This window comes from Triturus cristatus, chromosome 3_2, assembly GCF_964204655.1.
Source record: "Triturus cristatus chromosome 3_2, aTriCri1.1, whole genome shotgun sequence".
In the NCBI taxonomy this organism is placed as follows: Eukaryota; Metazoa; Chordata; class Amphibia; order Caudata; family Salamandridae; genus Triturus; species Triturus cristatus.
Genome location: NC_140584.1, coordinates 506,034,308 through 506,061,265, shown reverse-complemented (window position 1 = coordinate 506,061,265; position 26,958 = coordinate 506,034,308). Strand labels below are relative to the sequence as shown.

At 41.4% G+C, this 26,958-nt stretch overlaps 1 protein-coding gene across 2 annotated transcripts in view; it reads left to right on the top strand.

Annotated features, from left to right (window-relative positions):
- The first annotated feature begins 2,380 nt into the window (after positions 1–2,380).
- GALNT18 (polypeptide N-acetylgalactosaminyltransferase 18) overlaps positions 2,381–26,958 on the top strand; it is a 1,553,208-nt gene continuing 1,528,630 nt past the window's right edge. Inside the window, exon 1 of one of the 2 annotated variants that reach the window (XM_085648186.1) lies at positions 2,381–2,997. In XM_085648186.1, coding sequence (XP_085504312.1) covers positions 2,763–2,997 — 235 coding nt within the window. In that variant the 5' untranslated portion in view covers positions 2,381–2,762. The remainder of the gene's footprint in view (positions 2,998–26,958) is intronic. The other variant, XM_085648187.1, reaches the window with a different exon arrangement.

Here is a 26,958-nt window from a genome sequence, read left to right as displayed (position 1 = left end):
ATGGTGTAGAATGCACATTCACCAGTTTTGTCCTGCAATTAGGCTTCCTCCCCCCTCCCATGCAGAGGCACAGTGGGAGAACTATTGCCCGGCTGGTTAGCTCCCTGGCAGCCTTAACCCTCCCTGGAGATAAGCATCCCTCACACCTTCAGCGCTTGATGAGCTGTTAAGAGGTGCTTGTAGGTGGCTGAGGAGGGGCTGCAGCTTCAGGAGCAGGGGGCGTCTATTGAGATACAAACAGCCCTGAATGGGTCAAGTCTGTGCAAATTAGAGGGGCCACGCACATTCCCCTTCTGCCCAGGGCCCCAAAAATCTAGACCCAGCCCTGGCACCATATTACTACACCACTTCATTTTAGGACAAACTTCTATTTATAAGCATAAGTTTCATCAAGGCAACTTAATTTATATGTATTAATGTTATTCTAGTTATGTTTTCTTCGTCTAATTTTTAAAAGCACACTTTTACGATGCTTCTACTACACTTGTCTCTAGTTCATGTATCCTATCGCATGTAAAATGTCAACCTTTTTGTGTGCTCTATCTATAAATGTGTCATGTATTATAATTTTCAAAATCTCACTGCATCACATGCCTTTGAGTTCTCACACCCACCCTCCCGCCATCCTTCTTTCTTCATCTGCTTGGGCCGTATTCCCACCATATTCAACAGTTTGCCTTTGCAGTTCTGCTGCTCTAACACTAAACTGGGTGCTCTGGACAGATTGCATCCTGGTAGGTTTGCAGCCCGAGATCAAATTAGCCTATGAAGGTCTTGTATCACAAAAATTCTAATTTGAAAAACAAGCATTTGCGATGCTACTGGGTCTGGCTTGTGAAAGAAAGTGCCTTTTGTGTCATTGATGGATTTAGGCACTCAGTAAGCCATCATACGTGCACTCTGTCACACATCCTTTATACTCATGTATCCATTTAAACATTCACTTACTCATTGGTGCATTCACCGTCTGACACAATCACCATAACACACACACAAACTCAACAACATATGCAAGATCAATTAAAAGGATACCAGCAGAATAAAAGAAAGCATGCTGCTGTCTAAACACAGCAGGCACATGCTTGCTATGGTAAGACTAAACATGGCAATGAGTGACCATCTTGCAGTGGTATTGTGCACCGTCTATCCTGGTGTTAACGTTCCTTCATGACTGCCATGTGCGGCAAGGTGCGGCATCTCCTCCATCACCGGGCGACATCCCACAGCTTTGGTGATGGGGCCCAAGGGTGGGTGAGTACAAATAGAGCCGGGGCACAATACCCCCTTCACCACACCCTGTCCAGAGACACCAGTATTCAATTTAGTGCATTGTGCTGTATATGCAAGGACCTTATCACATTTTGCACGGTGTGTACAGAGCCCAACCTGCATACCAACGCCATTCTTCACTCTCAATCTTCAAAGCGCGTGTTTATTAAAAAACTGTGCATGAGGGTGGTTTTGTTTTCACACACTGCCAAAAACACATAGACCTGCATGCCATAACTTAAGCTTACAGCTTTTAGTCAGGATGTTCTGTGGTGCAGGCTGTCGCCTGATGGTGCATACAGATGCAAGATTAACACATGGTCGCTCTACACACCCAACAATGGTGCGGAACATAACACGCTTCCTTGAGTAGAACATTGCCAAACATTTATTACGTTGAGTACCAATAAAGGCAGACAATGTAGGAGCAGGGCTTGCAGGCATGTTTGTGTTCATGCATAAATATATATCAGGCATGTAGGTTTAAGCTTCCATTACCAAATTGAATAGAACTATGGATATTGACATGTAAACTGAACAACTTAGTAAGTAGGCGTAAGACCATTAGACACAATAGCTTTCGTGTCTTTTAGGTCTCAGTTGCACGCCTAAGACATGTGTGTATCTTAGGCAGTTGTGCCAAAAGAGAACCCAACAATACCTTTGCACGTGAACATGTAAATTGTAGCCATGTGTATCTTGGATACTGACTCTGATTATGATAAAATACACATCCCTCGCACCTTATTTGAACTTTACCTCAACTAAGAATGTGTTGAGTATTTTTAGATCGTGAATAAGTGGGGGTTTTCCAAAGTACATAGCGAAAAAAGTAAAAAATTGAAGTGAGATCTAAAAAAAAGCGGTATTTGTACAAGCTGCAGCTTGACAGACTCAGATGCCACAGCACAACTGCCCTTACCACGCCTACTGCCATGCATGACGTGTGCACTAGAATCCTTGCTCAGACATGCACTCTCAGACGTGCCACGTGCTGTACATGCCTGGAGCCGACACACCCACGCCTCTCCCCTCTGTGGTTGGCCAGGCTGCGCTGTGAACACAACCACTGCAGTCAGGCCCTCATTGGGCCGTGGAGCTGTCAGTTGAAGTCGGTGCAGCCCGCCCGGTTTCCCTGAAAGCTGCTATTGCCGTGGACCTGATTATCACCGTGGCTAGCTGCATTGGGAAGCAGCGCAAGCTGGCAAACTTAGTTAACAACACTTGAGCACTTGGCTGCCAGCTTGTTTCCTCTGGCTTGACAGGACCCTGCTCTCATGAAGCAGTCAGCCGTGCAGTGTGTTTCCTTTCATTCCACAGTTCGGGCTAATGCCGCGCTGTAGCTGCCAGGATCCGAGAACGGGCAGAGAGGAATTTTAGTCAGTGGAATGTTAGCTCTTTGAATGGAAATGTGCTGACCGGGAAGGGTTGGTATATTTAGCGCCTTTGATTTTGGATTACGGGTTTTTGGAGCTATATGGAGGGATATCAGAATGGTCTGCACCAGGAAAACCAAAACTTTGGTGTCCACTTGTGTGATCCTCAGTGGCATGACCAACATCATCTGTCTGCTGTACGTGGGCTGGGTCACCAACTACATTGCCAGCGTCTATGTGAAAGTGCAGGAGCCGGTCCCGGAGAAAAAGTTGGAAGAGGACAAGGGGGAAACTTTGAGGATTATTGAACGCCTGGACCGCTTGGAAAGTGTCATCAATCAACACATACAAGGTAGAGTGGCGCCGCTTGCCTGGCTCCGGCTCGCTGTCCGCATGGTTCCTCTGGGGGCTTCCGCTGTGCAGGGGAAGCCCCCGGACAGGTGGGCTGTCGCAGTGGTGCGCGCGTACGGACAGTTGAAGGGTTGCGGTGAAAGGTGTCAGCGGCGAGCATGGAAGGGAAGGGTGTAAATATAGCAGCAGATGACTTGCTAAATCTCTCCTGTATGAGCAGCAGTCGGGGGTCACACTCTTTTTGATTTTTAAATAATATGGTTGGTGGTTTGGAAATCTGGTATTGCACGTGTTTTGCATTCTGGGCACTTCTCGTGTTGGCGAAGTCCTGTTGTGTGAAATCCAGCATCTTCTCTGATAGTGTGACGGGAAGTCGATTCCCCGTGCAAGGGGGGTCGGTTTATTGGAATTTCGCGGAATTTCAGGGGAAGGAACGGAGCACTTGCACATGCATTTTGGGAGGGGATACCGATGTTTTCAGATTTCAGCATTCACGCTGCTGTGACCGTGTTGAAAAATGTCCATTCATTACGTGAACTATTATTTTTTTTTCTTTTACATTTTTGGTGCCCGGTCAATAAACCGGGCTCCCCTCTCTAGTTTGCTTCTGTCAAAATAACGTGACAGTTGAATTTCACCTAAAATGATGCGCCCAGTGCGCGTGGTCCTTCCTGTCGCTTTCCCTGTCTTCCTCTTTGCTTTTCTAACTCCCACATCCAGGTCTGCCTCTCGCTCGTCCTGTGTTTGAAAATATAACACCCAGCCTCCCCCTGCCTTTATGTTGGCTTCGCCAGGCTGCTTTATTTGCACGGGGAATAGGAACGTGGTGCACACGTAACGTGGTGACTGTGGCATAACGCAAAATGTCCCCCCCCTGCCCCCATCCCTCACCTGCAGAATGTAATGAGTGCGCCCCCCCCCCGATCCTCCATATCACACAGATACTCATTGTCCATGGGCTGATATGGGGGCACCCTTAAATGTTGAAGCCCCCCTGAGCTTCAGGGGCACGCGTTGCGCCCCTGCTAGGTAAGGGGGTCCTTGTGGGTCTAAATTAGTTTCTGTTGTTTCTCGGTGCTAAAAAAAAAAAATCCACGGGGCGTGGGGATGCTGCACATGAAACATACTTAGCATAGCAGTATGTGGTCAACCCCACAGACCACCTGCCCGCGTGCACGCCTCTCTAATGCCTTCGCAGCTTTCCTTTTCATCCCGACCTCGGTGATCTTTGACTGTAGTTTCAACTTTTGGCACGCGGATGCACTTTGCGCTCTGATTGCTTGCTTCACTGGTTTTATGATTGGATCGAGCCCTTCTTCAGTTGTTTTCTCGCCTTGATGTGGTTGCATGGCATAACTAACATTTGCAACAAAAGCAGTTAAGTTAGAGTGGTTGGTGAGCCACACATGCACCACGCGCTGCTGAAATTAAAGACATCAATTTGCAGAAAAATTGAAATTGTATTTGGGTATGCATTTATGAGTTCAATTCACACAACATTTCCTACGAGAATTTACTAAACACATTAGATGGCTGCTTACTTTGCACCGAAGCGCTCTTTTTCATGTTTATTAAATCCTTGAAATTGCTCCTGGCTCTGCTTTGAAACACAATACATTTTCCCATTATGGGACTTTTGTCCAGCTCAATTTAATGCATTGCTTTTCATTGCCCGAGGCCCTCAAATTGCACTCATAAAAAGATGATTGCAAAGGTATTTGAATAAATGCTTTCAACGCTTTTTGTTTTTTATTCAAAGTATTTTATAGAATCTAATGTAGACAGATGCTCTGGTTACGGGCACCGAAGGAGCCAGCTCTGCAGATAGGAAGGGAAGGATGGCTTCCTTGAAGCGCAGAGCCAAAGATTCAGACCCAGGGCAGATAGAGAGGGGATTCGACTTAGCTGTACTGACCAAAAGTGGTTATTGAGGTTTTCTAGTGTCCCGGAAGGGCATTCCAGAGCTGGAAACCATATTTCGAGATGGTTTGGCCACCCAGGCAGTAAAATCTCAAAATAAACTGTTAAATGTAACCAATACCTGCAAGTCAGTGGTTTGTAAGGTAGAAAAGTGGAGACAGTTTTGTTAAGTTATTGTGTTTAGGTGTGTATATATTAAAGTCCCAAATATTGGGTGTCAAAAAAGGGTAGACAGAGCGGATGTGACCTGCTTTTAATTTAGTGCAGAAATGAGGATGATTCCTGGAATTTGAACATTTAAGTTTGCATGTTAAGAGTACTTGCATATCAAATATCAAATGCACACTCAGATGTGTGCACCTAGGTGATGGCTTGCATGACCTAGGCTCCCAACATGGGCCGGGTTGGACTGGGACAGAAAATAGGCCCGGGTTACAAAATTAAAGTGACCCCCCACCCCATTAGTGAAATACATAACTAAAAAAGTTGCCCATGTTTGAATCAGCTTTGAACTTGTAAAGACATGCTGTATAAGTGCTTTGCAAGGTATAGCAGACTGTATGGATTTGAGCTTGCTGCATCATATAAATCAACAGTAATAACCGGCCCAGCACACCATAAACCAGGTCCCAAACAACCCAAAAGAGGCCCACACGCTGACCTGTCAGACCACCCTTTGGGCACTGCTTGATTGTCCTGTAAACCAGCCCAACACTGGACATGTGTGTGTGTTTAATGCCTCATGTTTGGCTGTGGAGGTCTCCTTGTGTGCGCTGAAGGGTGATGCAATGGGTTTGTTGGGATTTTCAAGCTGCAAACAGATATTTTGTTGTACAAAACACTGAATGTGCTTGAACCATTTATCCCCCAGCTTTAAATCTCTAGGAGAGCAGACCTTTGCAGCCACAGTCAGCCGTGCTCATGGCTGTTTTTTTATGCATTCGTTTATTAGATGCTTCCATTTATTGTTTGCAGTTCTGTCCCGCCATCATGTTAACTAGGAGAAGCTGAGAAGATAGAAACCTATTTCCACCCACACAGAGTAAGCTCATCTAAACTGCACTGTCCTGTGTTCTTATTGACTCCTTAGAAACTCCAGGTGCGCTCCTAGAATCAAATCCAGGTCTGTCAGCGGGCTGTTGGCATCATACACTGGTGGGGTGAATAGTATCCATGGTTTGTCTTCAGAGGAGAACCCCACCAGAAGTAGCTCACAGTACCAAGAGGGAAATCACAATGATCTTTTGGAAGAAGCCCACCGCAGAAAGCCCACCGCACATGTCCACATATGGCTGTGATGCCGATACTGAGCCTCGCGCGTGATTAGTACACCCTGCGATTTGTACAAAATCAGAAGCTCATACTTTATCTGTGAGTGGCCCTTCCCCCTTGCCTAGGTACATGGTGCTTTTAATCTCCTGCTTTTAACAAGCTGCTTTGTGTTTTCTTCATGGCTCTGCCTTCTCAATACTTTTTGGGTGGAAACACGTAGAGGGTGAGTACTTAAGCTTAAGTGTAGTTATCAACATGCCTTTGTTTGGGCCTTAATAGAAGCAAGAAACCTGATCTCCTCTGTGTGAGGGACCTTTTGTCTTGTGCAACCGAGCCCCTGGTGTCGTCCTTAACAGTTTATTTGAGAAGGTGAAAGTTAAAAGATTTCTCATCAGCATGTGTTTGTTTGTTGTCTCTTGTGTGTTAATATTTCTATCACTTTGTCATAAATATACACATTCATATATTTTACATACGCCTTAAAATGTCGGAATTGAAATGCCAGATCTGATGTCATTTCAGCAATGTGCATCCGGTTTAACGTAAGCCCACAAATCTTATGCAACCTCGGCACAATATTTTGTAACACGTTATTGCATTATTGTAGGATGTGTTTGGTGTCTCTTGTGTGTTAAAATCACTATCAGTTCATCATAAATTTGCAGATGAATATAGTTTGAATCCCCTTTCAAAGGTGGGAATTGAAAGGCATTGTATGACGTCATTTTAGCAATGTGCAACTGGTTGGGGTAAGCCCACAAATCGCATGCTGTTATCTGTCTTTCTTTCATGATCACAGGAACTAGGAGTCAGGGATGTTGGGATGATGAGACGGTGTGATGAAGGATGCTGGGAATCTGAGGGAGTGGGACCTTGGGATTCTTGGAAGGTGGAACGCTGAGAAGCTGTAGCTCCAGGCTGCTGGAACACTAGGATATCCTGACTCTGGTAGCCTGGATTATTGGTTGAGGCAATTCTTTCATGATAACAGTTTACAAGTAACCTGATGGCCGTCTGTAGCCCCCTCCCAAAAATGTCGAGTCACTACTGTTGCCGATTAATGTTTCTTTATATCCATCAGCTGATTTTCTACAGTCTTTTGCTCTCCAGTTCTACATGTAAGATGCCAACTCTCAGTTTGTAGAAGACCAAAGTACTGAACTAGCTTACCGTATTGATTTTGCAACTCCAGCAGCTGAGTAACAGAACTGGTAGTGCTTGAAGCAGAAACAGTCACCACATGTATGGACCAGCAGCCCCCCAATGAAGCCATTCAGGCCATCATGCCCAGGATCGGAGATGCTGTCCTTCACCTGCAAGAACGTAGGGGTCCCTTCAGATCACCTGTTGTTGATGAAGCCACATCTCTACATACAGTTTTAGTGCTTGGACTCACGGCAGCACAGCTCTCGGTTATAACACAGCTGCACTACTGCATTGCGCTCTACTCTGCTGAGGAGTTCCGCCACGCCTCCTTGATATGCAGACATGGGATCCAAACCTAGGGGGATTTTTTATGTCCTACTCAGCAGAGTGTTGGGTGCAGGACGCGCTCCCCAGTGTATGCATTCCATCCTCTCTCCTCAGACCAGTGCCTACAAACAATTTAAAAGAAACGCATGAGTGCAAGTTCTTGCCATTGATCAGCCTGTACGCTTATCTCATATGCAGCAGAGGTGGTCCTTATACATAGTGCGAGATCTCGCATGTCGGTAACTCTTGCATTATTTGAGCACCTGCTGAGATGTGGCTCTTCAGCCCGTTGTTCTCTTGAGCCTTTTAACTCCAGGTCACACTTAGTCTTGTTCTCAATTTTCCATTTCTTTTAATTTTCTCTCCCTTCTCGTTGTCAGTGGGATGACTTTTCTATAAGTTGGTACAGGGAGCTTTTCTTCATGGCAGGGTTTTCACTCTCTGACCTGTCTACCAATGTTCCCTCTGTTCTCAGTGTCTTGACACTGCCTGGATGGTGCTTTTAATTCAATCTCAGTTCAGCACAAGACTGCATTACCTGCCACTATATAACAAAATGTCGCAGATGCAATGTTTATTTTAATACAAGCTTCAGCTATAAATTAAAATGTAAAAATAAAAAAAACATGCAGACAGTTAAACCTGGCTGCCACAAGCTTGTTAACATTAAAAACATTGAAGTGGCCATTTTACTAAAGTTTTTTTAAATAAAAGGTCTCTCAGTTGTGCCATGTGTTATATTATTATCAACATAGCAGGAATAGATCCCCACCAAACCACGCACTCAAATTGCGGACAGTGTTACAGTGTCACTTCAACACTTTATTACAGAAACGTTAAAAAGGAGAAAATACATCACCATCTAAGTGGGCACCCGAGTGGAGGTATAATACATGGACAGCATATAAAGGTTACATAAAAACAAATAAAATAAAGCACACTTTGAATCTGATACGTCACTGTAGAAAAAGGGACTATTTTTAGGTGGATGTGAACAATGCACACAGGGTTTGTGCAGTCATTGCAGTGAAGGGAGCCAGTGGAGAACGTGGGTTGGTTGCCTCATTGTCCCATTCATTGTGCTGCAAGTGAGTTAAAGGAAAATGTGCATGTATGGATGTTTTGAAAGAAAACAAGAGTCTGGCAGGATAATGAAAGCTGTCCCAAAAGTCAGACCTAAAAAAGCATATTCGTGAGTTTGATAAGAAGGCTTCTCGATGGCGCAGGAGTCCTTATAGCAAAAGGAGATTGGAAGAGACGCTTGATTACTTTCTATAGGTTTATAAATGGGTCTTATCAGAGGCTAGGAAGGAACTGATTCAGCCACAGAGCAATAGAGCAGCTCCTTACGGCTGGAAGGAAAGAGGTTTGATCACACCGATAACACGTTTCACTGCCAGCAGTTATGCTGCATATTAAGCTTGTTGCAAACGTGCGGCTTGAATCATCTTTCCATTCTTTTCAGGTAGGTTTCTTCAGCCTGTAGAGGAGCATGCCAGTGGAAAGGAGGGGAGGCCTTTACTGGCTCAAGATGCCCTCCTCTTGCCACAACGTTTATAAATAGCATATTACCCTTTTTGGATCTGCAGAAATGGTTTATGTCATTATATTTTTCATGTGTGTAAGTTCTAAAGTACCAGAAACAAAGAAAAATGGGGTAAATCGTTGCAATTTGATAAAATACCATTAAGTAGGTCTGGTGAGCATAGGTTGAGTTGTTTCCTCTGAAAATTGATTGTTGGATTTAATCTGAGAGTCAGTAAGTGGTGATTTCTCTGGTTACACTATATTATGGTAATACCAATGTACCTTGTGCCGTAGTAATTAATGTGTGGAAAATGTACGTATATTGTTGTAGTGGTTCCAAGTATCATGCTTCATTGTACCACAACTTTCCAATTCTGCAAGGAATCCACATCCACACCATTCCTTGCCGGTTTAGGGGTACATCTCCCGAATACACATTAATCCAATTTCGTAGACATGAATTAGGAAACATATTGGCACTCCAGGATTACAAATTCAGCAATGTTTATTTCAGCATGCAACGCCTTTCGGCACTTAGCATTTGTCAAACAGTGACGTGCCCAATCACCCCTGACACAAATATTCCTGCTGCATAAACACAGAAAAAATATTTCACTCATTCAACTGCCAGTCACTCTAGAGTACTTGAAACTGTTGAAAAATTGTATCAGAATTCATAAAAACATTCACTTCTATTGTAATGGCTACTACATGACCTTCAGAAGACTTCTCAAGACCTGGCTCTTCGAACAATAGCAGCTCCCCCCCCAGCTCCTTGAGACCCTCACGGGTATGTAGTGCGCTTTACAAATGCTATGATTGATTGATTGATTGATTGATTGATTGATTGATTGATTGATTACATTGTCTTTGTGATATTACACTGGCGTTAATCTTTATACCTTTTTTCACAATTGTACACCAATATAACATTTCAGAATCCGATGACTATCATCATATTCTAGGAATGACTGTTGGTTCCTAATTGTTGGATGGGATTGGCCATCAGCCTGGAAGATGTTGCTGTGCCCAGGTCTAGACTATGTATCACGGACTCTTTTATTTTATCGTAGACATATGCCACTCACAACTAACTGATACAGTTTTGCTGAGAACACAGTACGCACATGTAAGCAAAACACAGCACATGTCTTTTATTAAAATAAACCTTCATCTGTATTTCAAACAAAGTAGGATATTTTATGAAAAAAAGGAGCTGTTTTTAAATCTAACGAGTTTGTGAATTTTAGTGAGGTTCGTAATACCTAACTACTGAAGTTATGATTCCCGCCATCCTGTCTGCCTTTCCCAGGAGCTAACTTAATTATTCCAGACCTGTAAAGTGCTTCATTGATTTGCAAATGCAGTCCTGCCCTGACTCCATGCTTTCGATTCTAGACATGCATGTGATGTGCAGGCCATGACCTGCATGTGGTCTGCTGTGTGTGACCTGTAAATGGAAACTCCACTTATAAAGCGAGAATTCATCTGCAGCTGAAATTAACATATTTTATGTATAACTGGTCTCACTGATCTATAACTACATATTGATAATTCTTCGAGGGTAGGGCATGGGCCCCTGAGGATACGTTGATTAAGACCCTGCTCTAATAGTCAATACAAAACCGATAATTTACTGTGCAATAAAAATAACTGTCAAATAGGGAATTAAAACAGAGTATTTAGTTCTCCCACTAGGCTTTCGTTTTAAGGTACGAGAAGTATTTCCTTCATAGGACCTCTGGTGCTAATGACCCGGTTCTTACAGATTGATTACACTATTTGTAAGATTAACATCAACTAGAAATTACGTAAGAAGACACACACACAGGTTTGCACGCACACATATTCACACACTGAGAGCAGATAATTGTGAAACCAAGTCACTCAAGCCTCTTTCTTTATTTCTTTGCCTTCCATCTAAAAATGACCTTTACTTAGGCCCACATTGTGAATTGGGTGGGCACATTGATGCAGTATGTCGACTTGTCCTCAGCGGGAATTGGGACTACTGCAGCTGATTCCTGAAGTAATACCCTATTTTTGGCCCTGTTCCTACCGGAAGAGTTCACCAGGTTCTACCTGGTGAATGTTCACCGGGTGTTGGGGATTCAAGAGTTTGGCAGTTCTGCATTTTTACCAGTTTATGGTCCAATCGGAAGTTACACTACACTTGGAATGTGGGCCTCGGAGTCTAGCTTTAGCCCAGCTCAAAGATTAAATAGAAATGGCAACGTCTATGCAACCTGGTTGGACCCATCCATCTACCGGTTTCACCCTCACTTTTTCATTATGCATCTCTTTGATCCTCTGGAAGCTGCTATGGTGCCATCACTTCAGGTGTTCAGAACCTGCTCTGCCTTAGCAACACAACATTTTTTCCTGTTTGTAATAGTGAAAAACAACCAGGAACCTTTATTTCTCTCTTAGGCTCACTCCCATTCTTTGAGGCAGTGGTGTCCTTTCTTTCTCAAAGTCAAGTCTCTTTCCCACTCGCAGAGGTTTAATATTAAACAATTGGCATCAACAGTACTCATACTTGACATGTATGCCATCAATGCCACTTGATAGTTTTGTGTGGAGGAATTTGTCCGCGTCTTTATGCAGCAATGAGGGATTTTTATATTAAAGCAGCAACCCCTTCCAGGGATTGACACATTTGACTTAGGGACAACCTAATTCCAAGGTATGCGGCATACGGGAAAACCTTACAAATCATGTGTATAATTATTTTTCTTAAATGGAAAACTTATTTGCTGTGCATTCACTTTGCCTCTGCACTTCATTGTGTCTGGTTTTGGCTCCATCGTGGTTCAGTCAGTTCGGAGCACACCTTCATGGACATGTCCCAGGAAGCTCAGTTGCAAAAGAGGGTGCTCCAGACAGAGCACATGGAAGTAGACATCAGAACCTGAGGGCTAACTCTTGTATTCGAAAATGTACACAGCACCAACATATCGTGATGCTTCACTGGTAAATAATGTATGTAGTCTATGTGTGTGTATTTGGCGGGCCTTTTTCAAAGATATTTTGTGTGTGTTTTGCCCTCAAACATCTCTCAATTGACTATCTGACTCACATTCATCTTTCATGGCATTGCGAGAATGAAGTTCCATGCTGACAGTTGAACAAAAGGCATTCCTATCCCACAGGGGGTCAAAAATAGGATTTCATCACCTGGACAGAAGGAAGCCTGTAAGTGAGAGGCTCATATAACTACTCTTCATCGCACCACTCTGCTTGCCGAAGATCACAATCAATTGTATAGATTAAACCAGCAGAAGATGAAAGATTCTTTTGGTTCCCATTGTTTTTGTGGGACTGTGACTGCTAGTCTCATCTTTCAGTAGTCTCCTGTCACTCAGCAGCAGAGGAAGAGAGGTTAGAGCATCTATAGGTAGGCTGGTGACATAGACGTCAATTCACTGAAGTGCCTGGGGTAGCGGAAGTGACATCACACGCCCTTTGACCTCCACTTTCACTCACAAACACATACTTACAAATACACACAAATTCACACCTATACACTCTCTCACACATAAAGACACTCTCATCTGCAAGCACGCAGATGAGAGTGCATTTCTTACTTACCTCAGCTGCCATGGAAGGGCATATTCCAGCTTATTGTACTCAATTTGTATTACACTATTAGTGAATAATATAATGTGTGCTTTCACTATTAGTGTAATAAAAACTGACAGAAAATAAAGAGAGTGGATCTCCAGCTGCCCGGTGTTCCTGGCACTGAATTTGCCACCTCTGAGGCCCGGGGTCGCAAAGGCAGTGCTAGGGGTAACAAAGGGTAAGCCTCGACCCCCTAAATGACGTCCCTGGCTGCTGACCACACTCACTTGCCCGAGGATATCTTGCTTAGTGACACATTTTTTTAGAGGCCCATGAAGAAGACTGCTGAGCCTCAAACTTCAGAATTGTGTGTGAGTTTGCTGATTAGTGTAAATACAAACAGGACATGCTAAACCATAAGGAAGGTGCATTTCAGACTGAACTAAAATGCAGAACTTTACCGTCTTTGAGCCAGGTCAGATGGGTGCTGCTAATCCCAAACAAAACAAGATTATCTGCCTGTAGCCTACCTGCGCCTCTTAAGCCCGTAAAGACAAGATGGCACCTTGGAACAGCGCATATGAAATTGACAATGATTGACACCTTTAAGTCCAGATCTCCTAACTTAATTTGGAATATCTTGTCTTGCTGTGCAAAAACACACATGCATGCATGCAAACACACACACACACACTCTTTATTTCCTTCTCGCTTACACTTACACCAGCCTTTTTGAGCCTGCAATTGTTTCCGTCTCACAAGGACTATAATGATCATGATTGTTGCCATATCTGGACAAAGTTTATGTTATGAATCACCCTGAAACCGACCAAATCTACGTGCAGGAAGGAGCTATTACTTCTTTCATATCACCTTTTTTTGAGCCAAAAATAACAGCAAAGGCCACCAGCTTTGTTTACAGCCTTGCATCACTTTAGGCAGCCAAACTCCACCAAAGAAAAGACCAGCACCTAATCACTCCCACAGCTCTCCATTCTGTGATGTCTCTCAAAGTTACCAAAAACAAGCAGACCCGCCCCCTCTCGTGGTGATGTGACTTGCAATCTTAGCTCATCCTCTCAGCACATTTGTGTCTGACAAAGGGTCCTATGAGTTACCTAAAGAGTATACATACAGATGTTACAAAAAATATATCATTTCAGTTTGCTCATTCCAAGACATCATCCCTTCCCTGTCAGTTTCTGGTTCTTAGGTGTAGAAAGCTTCCCCCTTTGCTCCCTGGGAGCTTGCAACCCTTGGTCTCAGAGGTAAAGAAGGCGGCATCGGCGGAAAGAGCTCTGTGTACTTTTTGGTGTGTCTGGTCCGTGCCCCTTTCTTGGCCATTCTCCAGCAAATGGAGGAGTACTGAGGGCCTAAAGGAATTAGAAGGAGCCAACCCCGTGATGTCATCAGGTGTCCACTACTGCTGACATTTTTGGTGAATTATCTATAAAAGACGCACAAATGAATCCAGCCAGGAGACACTGAGGCAGGTGAAAAATAGCATCAAGGATCATTGTGGAATTTCCTAGAATCACATTCATATTTTTGTGGTAAAATATCACGGAAACAAAAGGGAAATGCCATCTCTGCATCACTGTCCCCTCAACCACCGAGTTCAGTCTTCAATAAAGTACCACGAAGACCAGTGCGCCTAGTGGGTGCCATCGAATCCTTACCTAGCTCAAAATTCTTTGAGTTACTTTATCTGGGTAAATTTATCCTCCTCAAACCCCGGATGCACGCCTTGAATTTTTTCTATGGTACAACCTACTTAATTTCCCTGGCAGACAGCTGTGTGATTTTTGTGCATTTTATATAAGTAGAGATTTAATTATAAGTTGTCATTTTTACCACAGTATGCAAAATATAGCGTAGGATGCTGTAAAAGGAAAGGAGGTTTTGTTTTCTCGCACTCTTAAGTACTTTTATGATGCTGAAATAGATTTTTTTTAAAAAAATAAGTCTCTTCTGTATATTTCTGCTCCACCGAAACTATTCGTATAGTAGGAGCATTCCGCATTGAGAAGTACTGGGCACTTCCGGGACCAGCCCACCTTTTGGCGGGCTCGAATGATATAGCCAGAATATAACTCATTAGCTTTGGAGAAAGGAAGGCGATAACTGCTGCTCGGAGCAATGCTTGAGCTGTTTAAGTTCCTAACATGTTCCGACAAATGCTGACAGGACGGGAAGCGCGGAGCATCGTTGGGGTCACGTCCTTTCGGGTCTCCTCCAATTGCCAGAGAGCTGGAGCTGAACCGACTCTCTCCCCCGAGGGAGCTGCCCTGATATATCATTTTAATTTGCTTCTTGATTGAATGATTTAATTAGGCAGCATCTGCGAACCTCCGGGAATTACGCTCAGCTGTTATGAGATATATTATACCCACATGCATTTAAACATGAAAAGGCATTACAGAAAGTAAAGATTCAGGTGTGCATTGTCACTTTTCCGCACTTTCATTTTTCAACTCCTCAAAGTGTATGTATCAGAAGCGAGATTCTATGGAGCCCACATGGAAGCATGCAATTATTTCTTTGAAACCACTATCTCTATATTATCTCTATATGTACATTTCACTAAACTGTGTTTGAATGAGCTAGGAACATTTGCATGGTCTAGTCACACCTTCTAAAAGAAAGTACCCGAGTGCTGTGGGAATCAAGGCTTCTAGGTTGTTCACCTGTTTTCTAGATGTAATGAAAGGAAAGAACACATTCATATGTATTTATTTATTTGTGATTTTTGATTTAGCACAGAGAAGAACCGATGGGAGACAGAGCGCTTTACACATAGTGGAGGGTGTGATTTATTAAATGAAATAATATCAATTTTTAAAATTAATGTATGGTATACAGTAAAAAAATAATATCAGACACAAGGTTGCATGGAATAATCATCTTAAAAATATCCCCATGAACCAGACATTGGCCAGTCTCATTATGGTGAGGTAGGAATGTTCTGATCTTCGCAGGGATCAAATTCCAAACTCAAGTGTGCTTCCAGAGAAGGACAACTTTAGATTCATACACTGACTTATGCAAAGGGAGTATTTTGTTCTGTAAGTAATACAACATAGTATCAGTCCAGCAGTTTTTGTGATTTTCAGCTCTTTACTTTGGCTGCTGTTTCAGACCCATCAGCAGTATTTACTGTGAAAAGCTGTGGTCTTATTGTGCCTGATAGAAAGCTGGTGATGAGTGCCGAAATGTACACTAATTTTCCATTCCTGTTCATACCAATAATAACACAATAAATAATAAATATGAGTGAAATATTGATTGATCAAATACAAAAAATAAATTGATGCAAAGCGGGAGAGAGATAATAATGGCGTACTGAAATAAACTTCATACACTGTGGGCCATGTCTGGAAATTACGGACAGTATTGCATGTTTGCCAAAATACTACAGGGTTCTTAAACGTGACACAATTAACTGAGTAGACATATTTTGTACAGTTAGGTCACACCCATTTCATTTTATTAGAGTCAGTAGAAAGGTTTCTTGACTTATGTGATACTAGCATATGCTTATTTAAATTAAACACCTTCACATGCAAGGCCATCACAAGTTATTCTGGCAGTTACAATTAGATACTTTATCCAGAAACTCAAATTCCAGCTCTCTGAAAGTCATCTTTACATTTCCATGCAGTCCAAGGGGGGCCAGAAAGAACTGCAGGGGCTTAACCTAGGTGTGCGGTTTGATGACAGCCTTTGCCTGTCTTTGAATCCATTTGGTTTATGTGTTTTTCTTGGTGTCCTTGGTCTAACAACAATCTCCCATATCCATAGCCTTAATTTGGTGTGATATTGTAGCTTCAACACATGCTGAAAATGGTGCATTGCTAAGATTTCTCCAGTGGTGGACTGCTTCCCATTACACCATTAAAGCAGGTCACATGGCGTTTTGCAGGGCTGTACCTGCTGCTGAGGTTAATCACAGTTCATGTGTGCTTAAGAGGCTCCACAAACTGACTTTTTAGTATAAATCCTTGTTTTAAATTTCTCCTGTTTCTATGTTTTATTTTGTCAACCTACATGCTGCTATTTTATGAATGTAGGATATCAGGGGTCAAAATTCTAGTGCTCTTTTCCTGTTTTTTTCCTCTTGCTGTAATTTCTTTACATACATTGAGTATTACTTGATGGGAAGTTTTTGATAATACATTTTTATGGCTCCAGAGACGCCATGTAAATGATGTTTGCTATGTTTGTTTCAAGGCTACTTGACCCGTAAGATAGTTCTGTGTTCCCCATCTCAATAATTTAATCTATCCACCTATCATGTAGATAAAGGTGGAAGGAATTACACTGCCTCACACCCCAGCACTTATTTTGCTCAGATGTATTATGGTAAATGCAGTGCAAGGGAACACCTACTTCAGTTAAATACATCCAGAAAAAAGCACATATTGAATATTGTTCCTCTAAGGCCTCTTCGCATGCCATTGGGTTACGTGCTTTTAAAACACGATAGGGAGAAGACATTTTATTCAGTTGCTATCCATTTTTAAGGCAAAAGTCCCTCCTACTCTATTATATGCGATATAAACTATTGATGTGACAAAATGGGACCTGCTTGAAAAAATGGAAGGGCAAATTGTAAGTAAACTGTGTAATTTTAAATTGTCCATTTCTACCCCAGCAATGAGGCTGGAATTTGGTCTGAGAAGCTCCTATATGCAAGGATCGGCCAGTGTGATTTGGTGGGGCTATCAGCTCAAGAACAGTGAAAGGATTCCATGAGGGTTTTTATGAATTATGAAGTTTTTTGGCTCAGAGCCAGGGAAATGTACATTTTCCTGGGATTTTGCCTTGACGTTAAGTTCAATTTAAAAGCTTCTTAAAGGGTGCCTCTAGCTCTACTGATGATTGGAGACTTTATGCACTGTATGTTAAAGAAAATGCTAGCAGGGGTAACTTCATCTTGCTGCTCCAAGGTAGCTCAGCAGTACTTGACCTGGAGTTTAGACCATAGTCTCTGCCGCTTTCGGACACTATTTCAAATGAACTTGCTCCCGCTACATGAGCTAAGGGCAAACTGGTCCTCTTCCTGAAAACCAGGGAAAGAGTGTAACTTGTGTAACTAAGCTATCCAGGATTTAAAATATGTGCTCTTGGTTTATCCTGCATTGTCACTTCAGTGCCCCCCGCCTCTTAAGGCCAATGTTCTTGAGGAGTAATATGAAATCAGCTGAGCTGGCATGTGAGTTGCTTCTTCATCTAAAAATTGAAGTAATTTGCACAAAAGTTTAAACATTTTTGAAAGGCTTCATGAATTTATATTAACTTAAATTCAGGATTCCTGCGGCGGTACAAGAGTTTTTTGTCTGCTCAAAATTGGGGTATTTGTACAAAAGTTTAAATATCTTAAGGCTTTATGAATTCATACCAGTTTGCATTCAGGTTGCTGTTACAGAAAATTAGACTATGTGAACAAATATTTTGCAATATATATGTCTATATACCTGTTCATTTTTTTAATGAGTGGTTTTAACTGGTTTTATACTGATTGTCCAGTCATGATTTTATGTGGAACTCTTCTGAAGTTCCTAAACACAAAGAAAGAAAGATTGTATTCTTTTATTACCTGTAATGAGACAAGTTAAGTTTATTAACCCTTTTTTATTGTAAGAAAAGCAGACAGCATGGGAATAAAAGAACTAGAGTCCTCAATTCTATGTTAAAGTTAATGCTGTGGTAATCTGAAACAATGGTAATACTATTACCCCAATACATTACCACTTTATTTTGATGTTTACCAGTAAAGATGAGGATTAATCATCAGCAATGAGGTTATCACTGGTAAATTCCACATCTTTACACTGGTCTTTGTCTCCAAGTACCATTACTGATTTACCATGGGGGTCAGGTGCTGAAAAGTGATAAATTGTATCCAGTACTACTCCTTACTTGTTCATTTGAATACTATTCACTTTCATTATTTCTTTGAAAACCATTCACTTTCATTGTCCTCTTTAGCAATACTGTACTTTTATAAATAGGATATTACTGACAGCAACACAAAATATTATTTTTACTGTCACCGTACTCTAGCAAAAAGTGTCATGTTTTTAGATACATTTAAGAAAATACATTGCTAATCACTTTATGTGATTTGAACTGGCTCCTGGATTCTTATTCCAGTACAGCATGACTGCACCTTTCTCCATCCTCACATGTTGGTTAGATATCCAGTCACTACGGTGATACACAGTCCTCTTGGGCTACCTCCTCGTTTTTGTAAATACAAGAAGTAGAGTTTAATGAGTAAAATTAAAATAGTAGAATGTTATCTTTGTTACAGTTTTCAAAACAGCATAAAACTAATAGCTTACTGACTAGTGGAGCTAAAAAATATTGCATAAAAATACTTCTCTTGGGTACAGAATGTGCGTTTAGAAATCAAACCTGTCCTTGTGTCACAAAAGAGCTTTTGTTCCTCTGGCAGTGTATACCTTTTCATGTGTAGATGTAACCTGAAGAATGTGAGTCAGCAGTTCCCTCGGTGGCACACGTTCTTAGTGCTCGCAGTCTTTGTCTTGCGTGCCTTTATCAGATAGTGTCACATGACCCAAGCCTGATGCGGTTTCTGCTATTGAAGAATGTGCCAGTTGAAAGAGACGCTTGGTCCTTCTCAAATATATTTCTAGTTCAGGGATGGGGAAAGAAAGAGGTGGTGAGATTTCAACAATGCAAAAGAAACAAAAAATAGTTACACAGGGCCACAGGTACGAACAACTGACTGTGAATTTTGGAAGGTGGTTTATTAGTAGGGGTAAGTATGCACCTACTACTAGCAATAAGGCCACCAACACAATATAAGGCCCAGACAAGGTCAATAATTTATTCCCATGCTCAACCCTTGGTAGCTGGCTTATGAGCAGGCAGGCTTGATTTAGGTGACAGCTGTGTAAAGTATTAAAAACACCAATGCATTAAATAAGTAAGACATAACACACAATACAAATCCACAACCAATTTCTAAAAATAGGAAACATTTTTATGATTAAAATGACACCAAAACAAAAAAAATTGAATGGAGAAATGAATTTTGAAAGAATAACACTTTCTAGTGCTTAAAAACCAATAGCAGCAAATTGGGACATCTGATCATACTTGACCGGGACAAAGTTAATGTTTGAGGTCAACCACGATGAAACACCGGTTGGATGCACTAAGCAGGCGGCCCCATCAGAATGTTATCTTCAGACTTCGAAACTTTTCTAGGTGAGTTTCAGTCGTCGTTGAGCAAGGCTTCTCTTCAGAATGGGATTTGAGTTGCCAATGGCGGTTTGAATTTGGAAGAGGCGTCGGGGACATCCTGGAAGTCTTGAACTCTGGAGCTTTCAGCAGGACGAATCTGAAATCTAGGCAGTCCCATCTTTATCCATTGTCCTGGATGACAATCTAGGGGACCCTCCCTGACAAAATGAGTACAGGGTGCCACCAAAAATATGACAGCTTTTTCCAGAGCGTGGCATTTTCATGGCCCACAAGGCACTGTACTATCAAATTCAAAATGGAGAAACGTTTCCTTGGGGTTAGGATCTGGCTAAGCTAACTTACTGCTGTGGCTCATTTCCCATAGCACTCCGCTTCCAGATTTTTTGCAAATTCCATTTCAGGGGCTCCTATCGGGCTGGGGATACTGAAAGGGGATGTAGGCTTGGCATGCATCCTTACTGTCCTGCTTTCTTTAAGACCAGTTTGTTTACACAGACTCCTTCCTGGCCTGTTCTCTGCAGCTGCAGAATGCCCCCACCAGATAACCTCTGTCTCTATGCAGGCCACTTATCACCTCATCAAAGCAGTTTGGCTCAGCCTGTTAAGACTGGCCAATCAGGAGAGACTGCTAGAAGGCTGGATTTTGGGGCACAGACAAAAAAGTTCTATAACGTCAATTCTGATAAATTAATCAGTGGCAAGTTGTTGGCTTTATCATTACCAATCTTTTAAGTCCATGAAATATTATTTTACCTCACTCCTGTCAATAGATATACTTTTTAAAGTAGTCCCATGCTAGCCTATGGCGTTTTAATGCTACAATGGGTAAAAACACAATTGGTAGTTTTTCCTCACCAGGGCATATAAAACATCTTTTAAAGTGTCCCTGCTTATTTTGACATGGCACCCTCCACTGGTTGCGCCTAGGGTAGACCTTAGGGTTGACGAATATATAGAAATAAGATAGTTTAATACTTTGGAAGTACCTTTGAATGTAAAGTCTAGTTTGCAAATAATTTCAATTTAAAAGCAGGTTACAAAGCAGGACTGACTTTAAAAATGACAGCAGGCAACACAGCAGTGCAGACTTAAGTGCCTTACATCTCCTGGACCACTAAAACTATGTGCCCTAACCTATACTCAGGACTTACAGGTAGGTTGTCAGTACCAATTGTAATTACATCTAATTATCATATACCTTTTAATCAGAGCACTGGCCCTGAGCCTGGTTAGCAGAGCCTGTACCTTCAGTATCAGTCAAAAGAAATGGGGTGGCCACGGCAAAAAAGATGACCTTACCAAAGTGAGCAAGAATACGTTGAGGTGATGTCAACAACATTTGCAACCACTAATAGACCTAATGCACTGATCTGGTATCTTAAGAAGAGGTGCAAGATCTAGTAGAGTTTTCTTCAATCCCTTGAACTACTCAGGAAAGATAATGAAACGAGAAACTGATTAAGGGATCATGGAAGAGAAATATGGTCATTGTGTTCAGTTACACTGACAACCTTGAATGAATCCACTAACCAAAGGGAGATCATGACATATTAATTTACTTCTAGATCATCGTGGTAAACTCAACGGGGAAAAAGAATGGAGATTTTCCGGTCTCCGCAAGTATGTTGTATGCAAGATGACAGTGTTGTTACCTTTTTATTGAAGAGGCCTGCACCGCCTCACGTGTCCTGGAAAAGAGGTACCTGTGTAATGAATTCCTTTTTTTAAAAGTGGAATGTACAACTCCATGTATGGCCCAATGGACTTATGATGTCTTCTGGACACCTAATCATAAATACAACAGTAACCATTCATTGGATGAAATGAACATGCCCGCATTGTAGTCATGTATAAATATATCCTGGTAAAAATAGCGTATTTCATAAACACAGAAACTAATTCTAATGTTATAAATAGAAAAATGTGCACGGAAGAACAGGCACAAACTTGAAAACTGTAGGTTGCAGTTTCTTTTGGAATTCATTCATAAAACCCTCATATTAATAAAGACGTCCTATTGCGATAGTAAGAATGATTATTCTGCATCTAGTTCTGTCAGTGATTTATACGTTATTACACATTGAGCAAATACTTTTGCCTTCATATTCTGGTCCTTCCCTAAGGAGAACGTCTTTTCTTTTCTTTTACTAGTCTGTGTATAAACCACCATCAGCTGTGCGTGGGTATCACTGCCATCCTACCAACTGCAAAGTACTAATTCATGTCTTGCACTGACTTCCCCAAATTGTCTAAGCAGGCACTGGTGGTCTGAGACTCGATTTCACAGGGTCGTTCCTGATTAATAATAACTAACACATCAGTCGACAGATAAACGCTATTCATTATCAATAGATGAAAAAATAGTTAATTTCAGGTGTGATCACCTAAATTGTAAAACCCTATTCGGGCAACTTGTTAGGAGCAACAAAGTAGGAGAAGAGTGAGTTTGAACAAACCCGGAAGAAAACCAAGTAGAAAGGAGCATCAGTAACCTCTGGTTTATCTTCAAACCCTTAAGTGGCACTTTGCACAGTCAGTTACTTTCCTAAACGTTATTTTGGCAGGCCTGCTCAGTTAAAAGATTTTACATTTTTTCATGACTTTTTGTTGATTAAAATGATGGATTTCTTTAAGTACCTCTGCACCTTACATCACCTTTACAGTATGTAGACTTTCGTTATTGGCAGGGGAGCCCGGTGCTACAGCGACTCTACCAGTTTCTAAAGTGCATGACTGCCGAATTCTCCGGCAAGCCAAGAAACATTACAGTGATGGTGTGCAAGCACCATAGACACACATCTTCCACTCTCACCAAAGTTAAGCTGCAAATAAATCAGTGGCATCTTTAAAACTCTCAAGGCTTTGACCACACTAAGGGCCAGATTCACAAAGATAATTTACGCTTTTGAGTAAGGTTATGCTTTTGAGTATGTTTACTACTTTTTGGTACTCACAAATTCCGAGTGTAAGTCACTAATAAAACAAACAAAAAAACAAAAAGAAAATAGCAAGTCCAGCATTGCACATGGCAACCACTGGTATTGCAACACCCTTGCATAAACAGTAAATGGGAGTAGGGACTTACAATAAAATCCCATAAGAAATAATGTTACATTAAATCAAATTATTTTTTTAAAAACTGACAAATATTAATAAATCTAAATTAATGTTAACAAATATAAAAAGGTATATATGTATTTATACAATATGTAATTAACTTTTTTAAATGAATAACATAACGGAACTATACGCTTTTTTTAAAAGCAATTAAATGAATGTTTAACAATTCTATACATCATTTTAATATTTAACGATGCACAATAACATATTTTATTCTTTGGGGGAACTTATTTTTTTTATTTAAATTTTCAGAAAAAATAATTTAATTTAATATATCTCCAATAACTAAAGTTTTAATTCAAAATTAATTTGATAGTGCTGTAGATTTATTTCATTTTTTATGTACATTTAAAGTAAATATATAAATTGAATTCACATTAATATTTAACATGAACATATTTTTAAAATTTGTTGTCAAGTTAAATGCATAAATACAAAGGGAAACTCTGCAGTCTTATCTCTTCAAGTATACAGATATTTTTAATTATTTAACTCAAAAATAAATATTAAATATATTTTATGTTAATTATTAAAATTAATCTTTATTTGAATGTGGAACAGACTAAAAAAGTAGTAAACGTACTAAAAAGTGTAAACTTACACAAAGGTATAATTTAACTTTGTGAACAGGGGAGGCCCTAAATGTGTTCAATACAATGCACCTTTTAAAAAATGATACAGATAATGTTAAATTAAAGTCTGCAGTTCAAAGAGCTGAATATTGATTGAATATCAGAAACATGAAAAATGTATGATGAACTAACCTGAAAATTTAAAAATGCTAATGATATGTATGATGAACCAGTCATTCTAGAATAAAACAAGTGGGACAAAAAATATCAATAAACATGTTGAAAATAATGTAGACTACATTAACATTTGCACATAGATAGCCTAACCAATGAGGTGCCACTTCTGAGAATGTTGACTAGAATAGACTCATGAAGCCAGTCTGACCCAAACTTTGCCTGGGTTGGATACATGATGGATGCTTTGTTGATAACTTCTCTTGCACAAAGTTTGAAGAACCCACCAGTTCATCCCCCAGAGGCCCTAGTCATGATGCAGGTTAGCTGTCCAACAAACGAATTTCCTCCTCTTAGTCTACAATTAGGCTGCATTAAAACAGAGTAGAAAAACGGCAGAAAGGTTAAGGGTTGTGTTGAAGAAGGCTTTATGAAGTCAATTATTTAGGGTAGGGTTCACCTGGTAAACAAATCTATGTCTGAACTCATCTTTGAGGTAGCGTTTGGTGGAGTGCCTGAAAGATTAAGTATGTCCAACTAGGAAAGATACTTCTGACAACAACGGTTTCTGGTCAATAAAAATATACTTTGTTGTTTTAATTTGAACCTTGAGCTTAGTATCTGACATGCCTCCTTTGTTAACGACTAGTCTACATGCCCTGGATGAGGTCCCTTTTCATTCACTTGAAAGAACCATTCTGGCATGCAGTATCAAGCACCAGACTTACTTTAAGCACATTGATTATGGATATAATCATGTTTCCAAAGCTCTTTTTCTACGGTGCTTAGTTTGGGATGTGTGAAAATGCAGGAATGGGGTTTTTCATCTGACAAATGACTCTTAAAAGGCAAAATAACACCATACCGCTCTTTGTTCAGGTAAGGAGTGCTTCAGTCAGGGTGGGTGTTACCTCGGAAGATCCCAATCACCCAGTAAGTCTAAATGGGGTATCCTGGCAACAAATGAAACGTTGTCCTGTAATCCAGGTCAGCTGCACTGTAGCCTTGGATATGCCATCAGGAGTAATCTGGAGAAGGTCTTGGTCCTTTCTATAGAACTCACCAATGGAGGTACCCATTAGTATTTGTGGCTCCAAGAAGGACAATTCAGCTTTGTTGTAGACAATAGTTTTTGAGAGAAAATGCTCTGCATATTTGGTACGTCTTGCCAGATCCAGCACTGTGTAAATGCACTGGAACTAGGCTTCTTCCATTACTAAAGTCCCAAGAGAAATTCACTTTTTCATTGGGTCAGAAATGTGAGGAAAGCACCTTTTCCCCCAGCCCAGGTATTGCATTCTTAACAAAGAGGCTGGGAGTGGGAAAGTGGATGGAGGTCTGACTAATGAATATCTACAGGGACACACTGAAATTGTTATAATTTCTCAAGCAAATCAAACACTCGCCCCCAGGCCTGTGCCTGGACTGTTCCCATGAGGCACAGGGTCAGACTGATTTGCATATGGCCATGTCTGAACTGGGGTGGTGGAGTGAGCTAAAGAATGATGATGGATTAAACCCAGATCAGTTGCCTGGGGGTGAGTGTTTGATTTGCTCAAACGCTCCGTCCATCATCCCCTTTGGTATCGCTTTGCTCTACGTAACTTAGCATTCCCGGCACCATTTTATGTTTGGCCACCATTTTGAGCCATGATCGAAACTAATCAATCTCTCTCTCTCTCTCTCTCTCTCTCTCTCTCTCTCTCTCTCTCTCTCTCGCTCACTCTCTCTCTCTCTCTCTCTCTCTCTCTCGCTCGCTCGCTCTCTCTCTCTCTCTCTCTCCCCCCCCCCTTTGGTAAGTTTCGTTTCTCAAAAATGAGGAGAAATAAAGATATTTCTCCTTGTTACGCTTCTCCCGGGGGAGATGTAGCATCCTGATGCATTCCCAGGTCTAGCAGTATTGGTAAATCTGGGAATGCTTGAGAACCCATGGGCGAATGTGTGAGAACTTCCACACCTCACCCATGGAACGCTTCCTTAGGGTAGAGTAACATAAGACAGTGACTTGCACGTTCTTACGTTAATCCAGATCTACCAAGCCATGCAAGGTGGGGTGGGACTTGGTAATTCTCATCTAGGATTTGTGTCACCTTTGCATTGCCTTGCATGGTACAAGGGCGCCACACAACATTGTAAATATCCCCCTCAGTTTTAAAGTTGAGCTTCAATTTCCAATCTTTCTTGCTTCCAAAAGTGCCAAATTTCCAGATTAATGTTATGTATTTATTACAATCTGACAATAGTATCCTGTTTTTGTCTTTTGCTCTTTTCATGACTATTTTATTTACTTTACAACACAATCAAAATTAGCAATCTTTAAAAAAATATTTTATGTTCCAGCCCTTTCTTTTAAAAATATTATTTTCATGTGTCTCTGTTCAATTGCATCAACAGAAGAGAACCGATTCCTGTGCACTAACCCACTGAGCCCTCTCACGGCCCTCATCAATCAATACGCCTGTTATCCTGAAGAAAGCTGGAAGTGACAGGGAGCGCCCTGGAAAATGTTGTCATTATTCTCCCACTAGACCAATTTTCCAGTTTGGACTGGGCCGCCATGTTAATGTAAGATTTATGAAACCAAAGTCAGGAGGTTACCAGCCCTTGTTTGTGGCTAACCTGAGTCTTTAGAATGAATCCCCTCAGCAGGCCTGCAGCTGGTGTTCTAATCTTGATCTTGTGTGTCTGAAAAACGCCTCTTTGGGGATTGATCTCGAGCAGGGCTGACCAATAGCATTTCAACGCACTCTTTTCACTCCTTTCATTGGTACGTGTGGCTGCACTACGTAGTGGACAGCACATCCACATGTACTGTGTCAAATCCTTCTGCATCTTGCTGCAATAAGTACATGTCATTAAAAAAACACGACCTAGATGAGTTTGTGGGTGTGATGTTATCCTGCGTCGGTCGCTAGTGGCGCTCACAACAAAACAGCCCTCACAAAACGTCCCTTTGTGTGCCTTCGTAAAGTGCCCTTTGTTCCTTGTGATTCCTTCTGGGAAGTGACATTTGACCCCCGTCACTCCCCCCCACACACACACACACAGCACCGCGCCCTTCCTGGTCTGTGCTTTGGCTCTGTATCCTATTTGCACCGCCTATG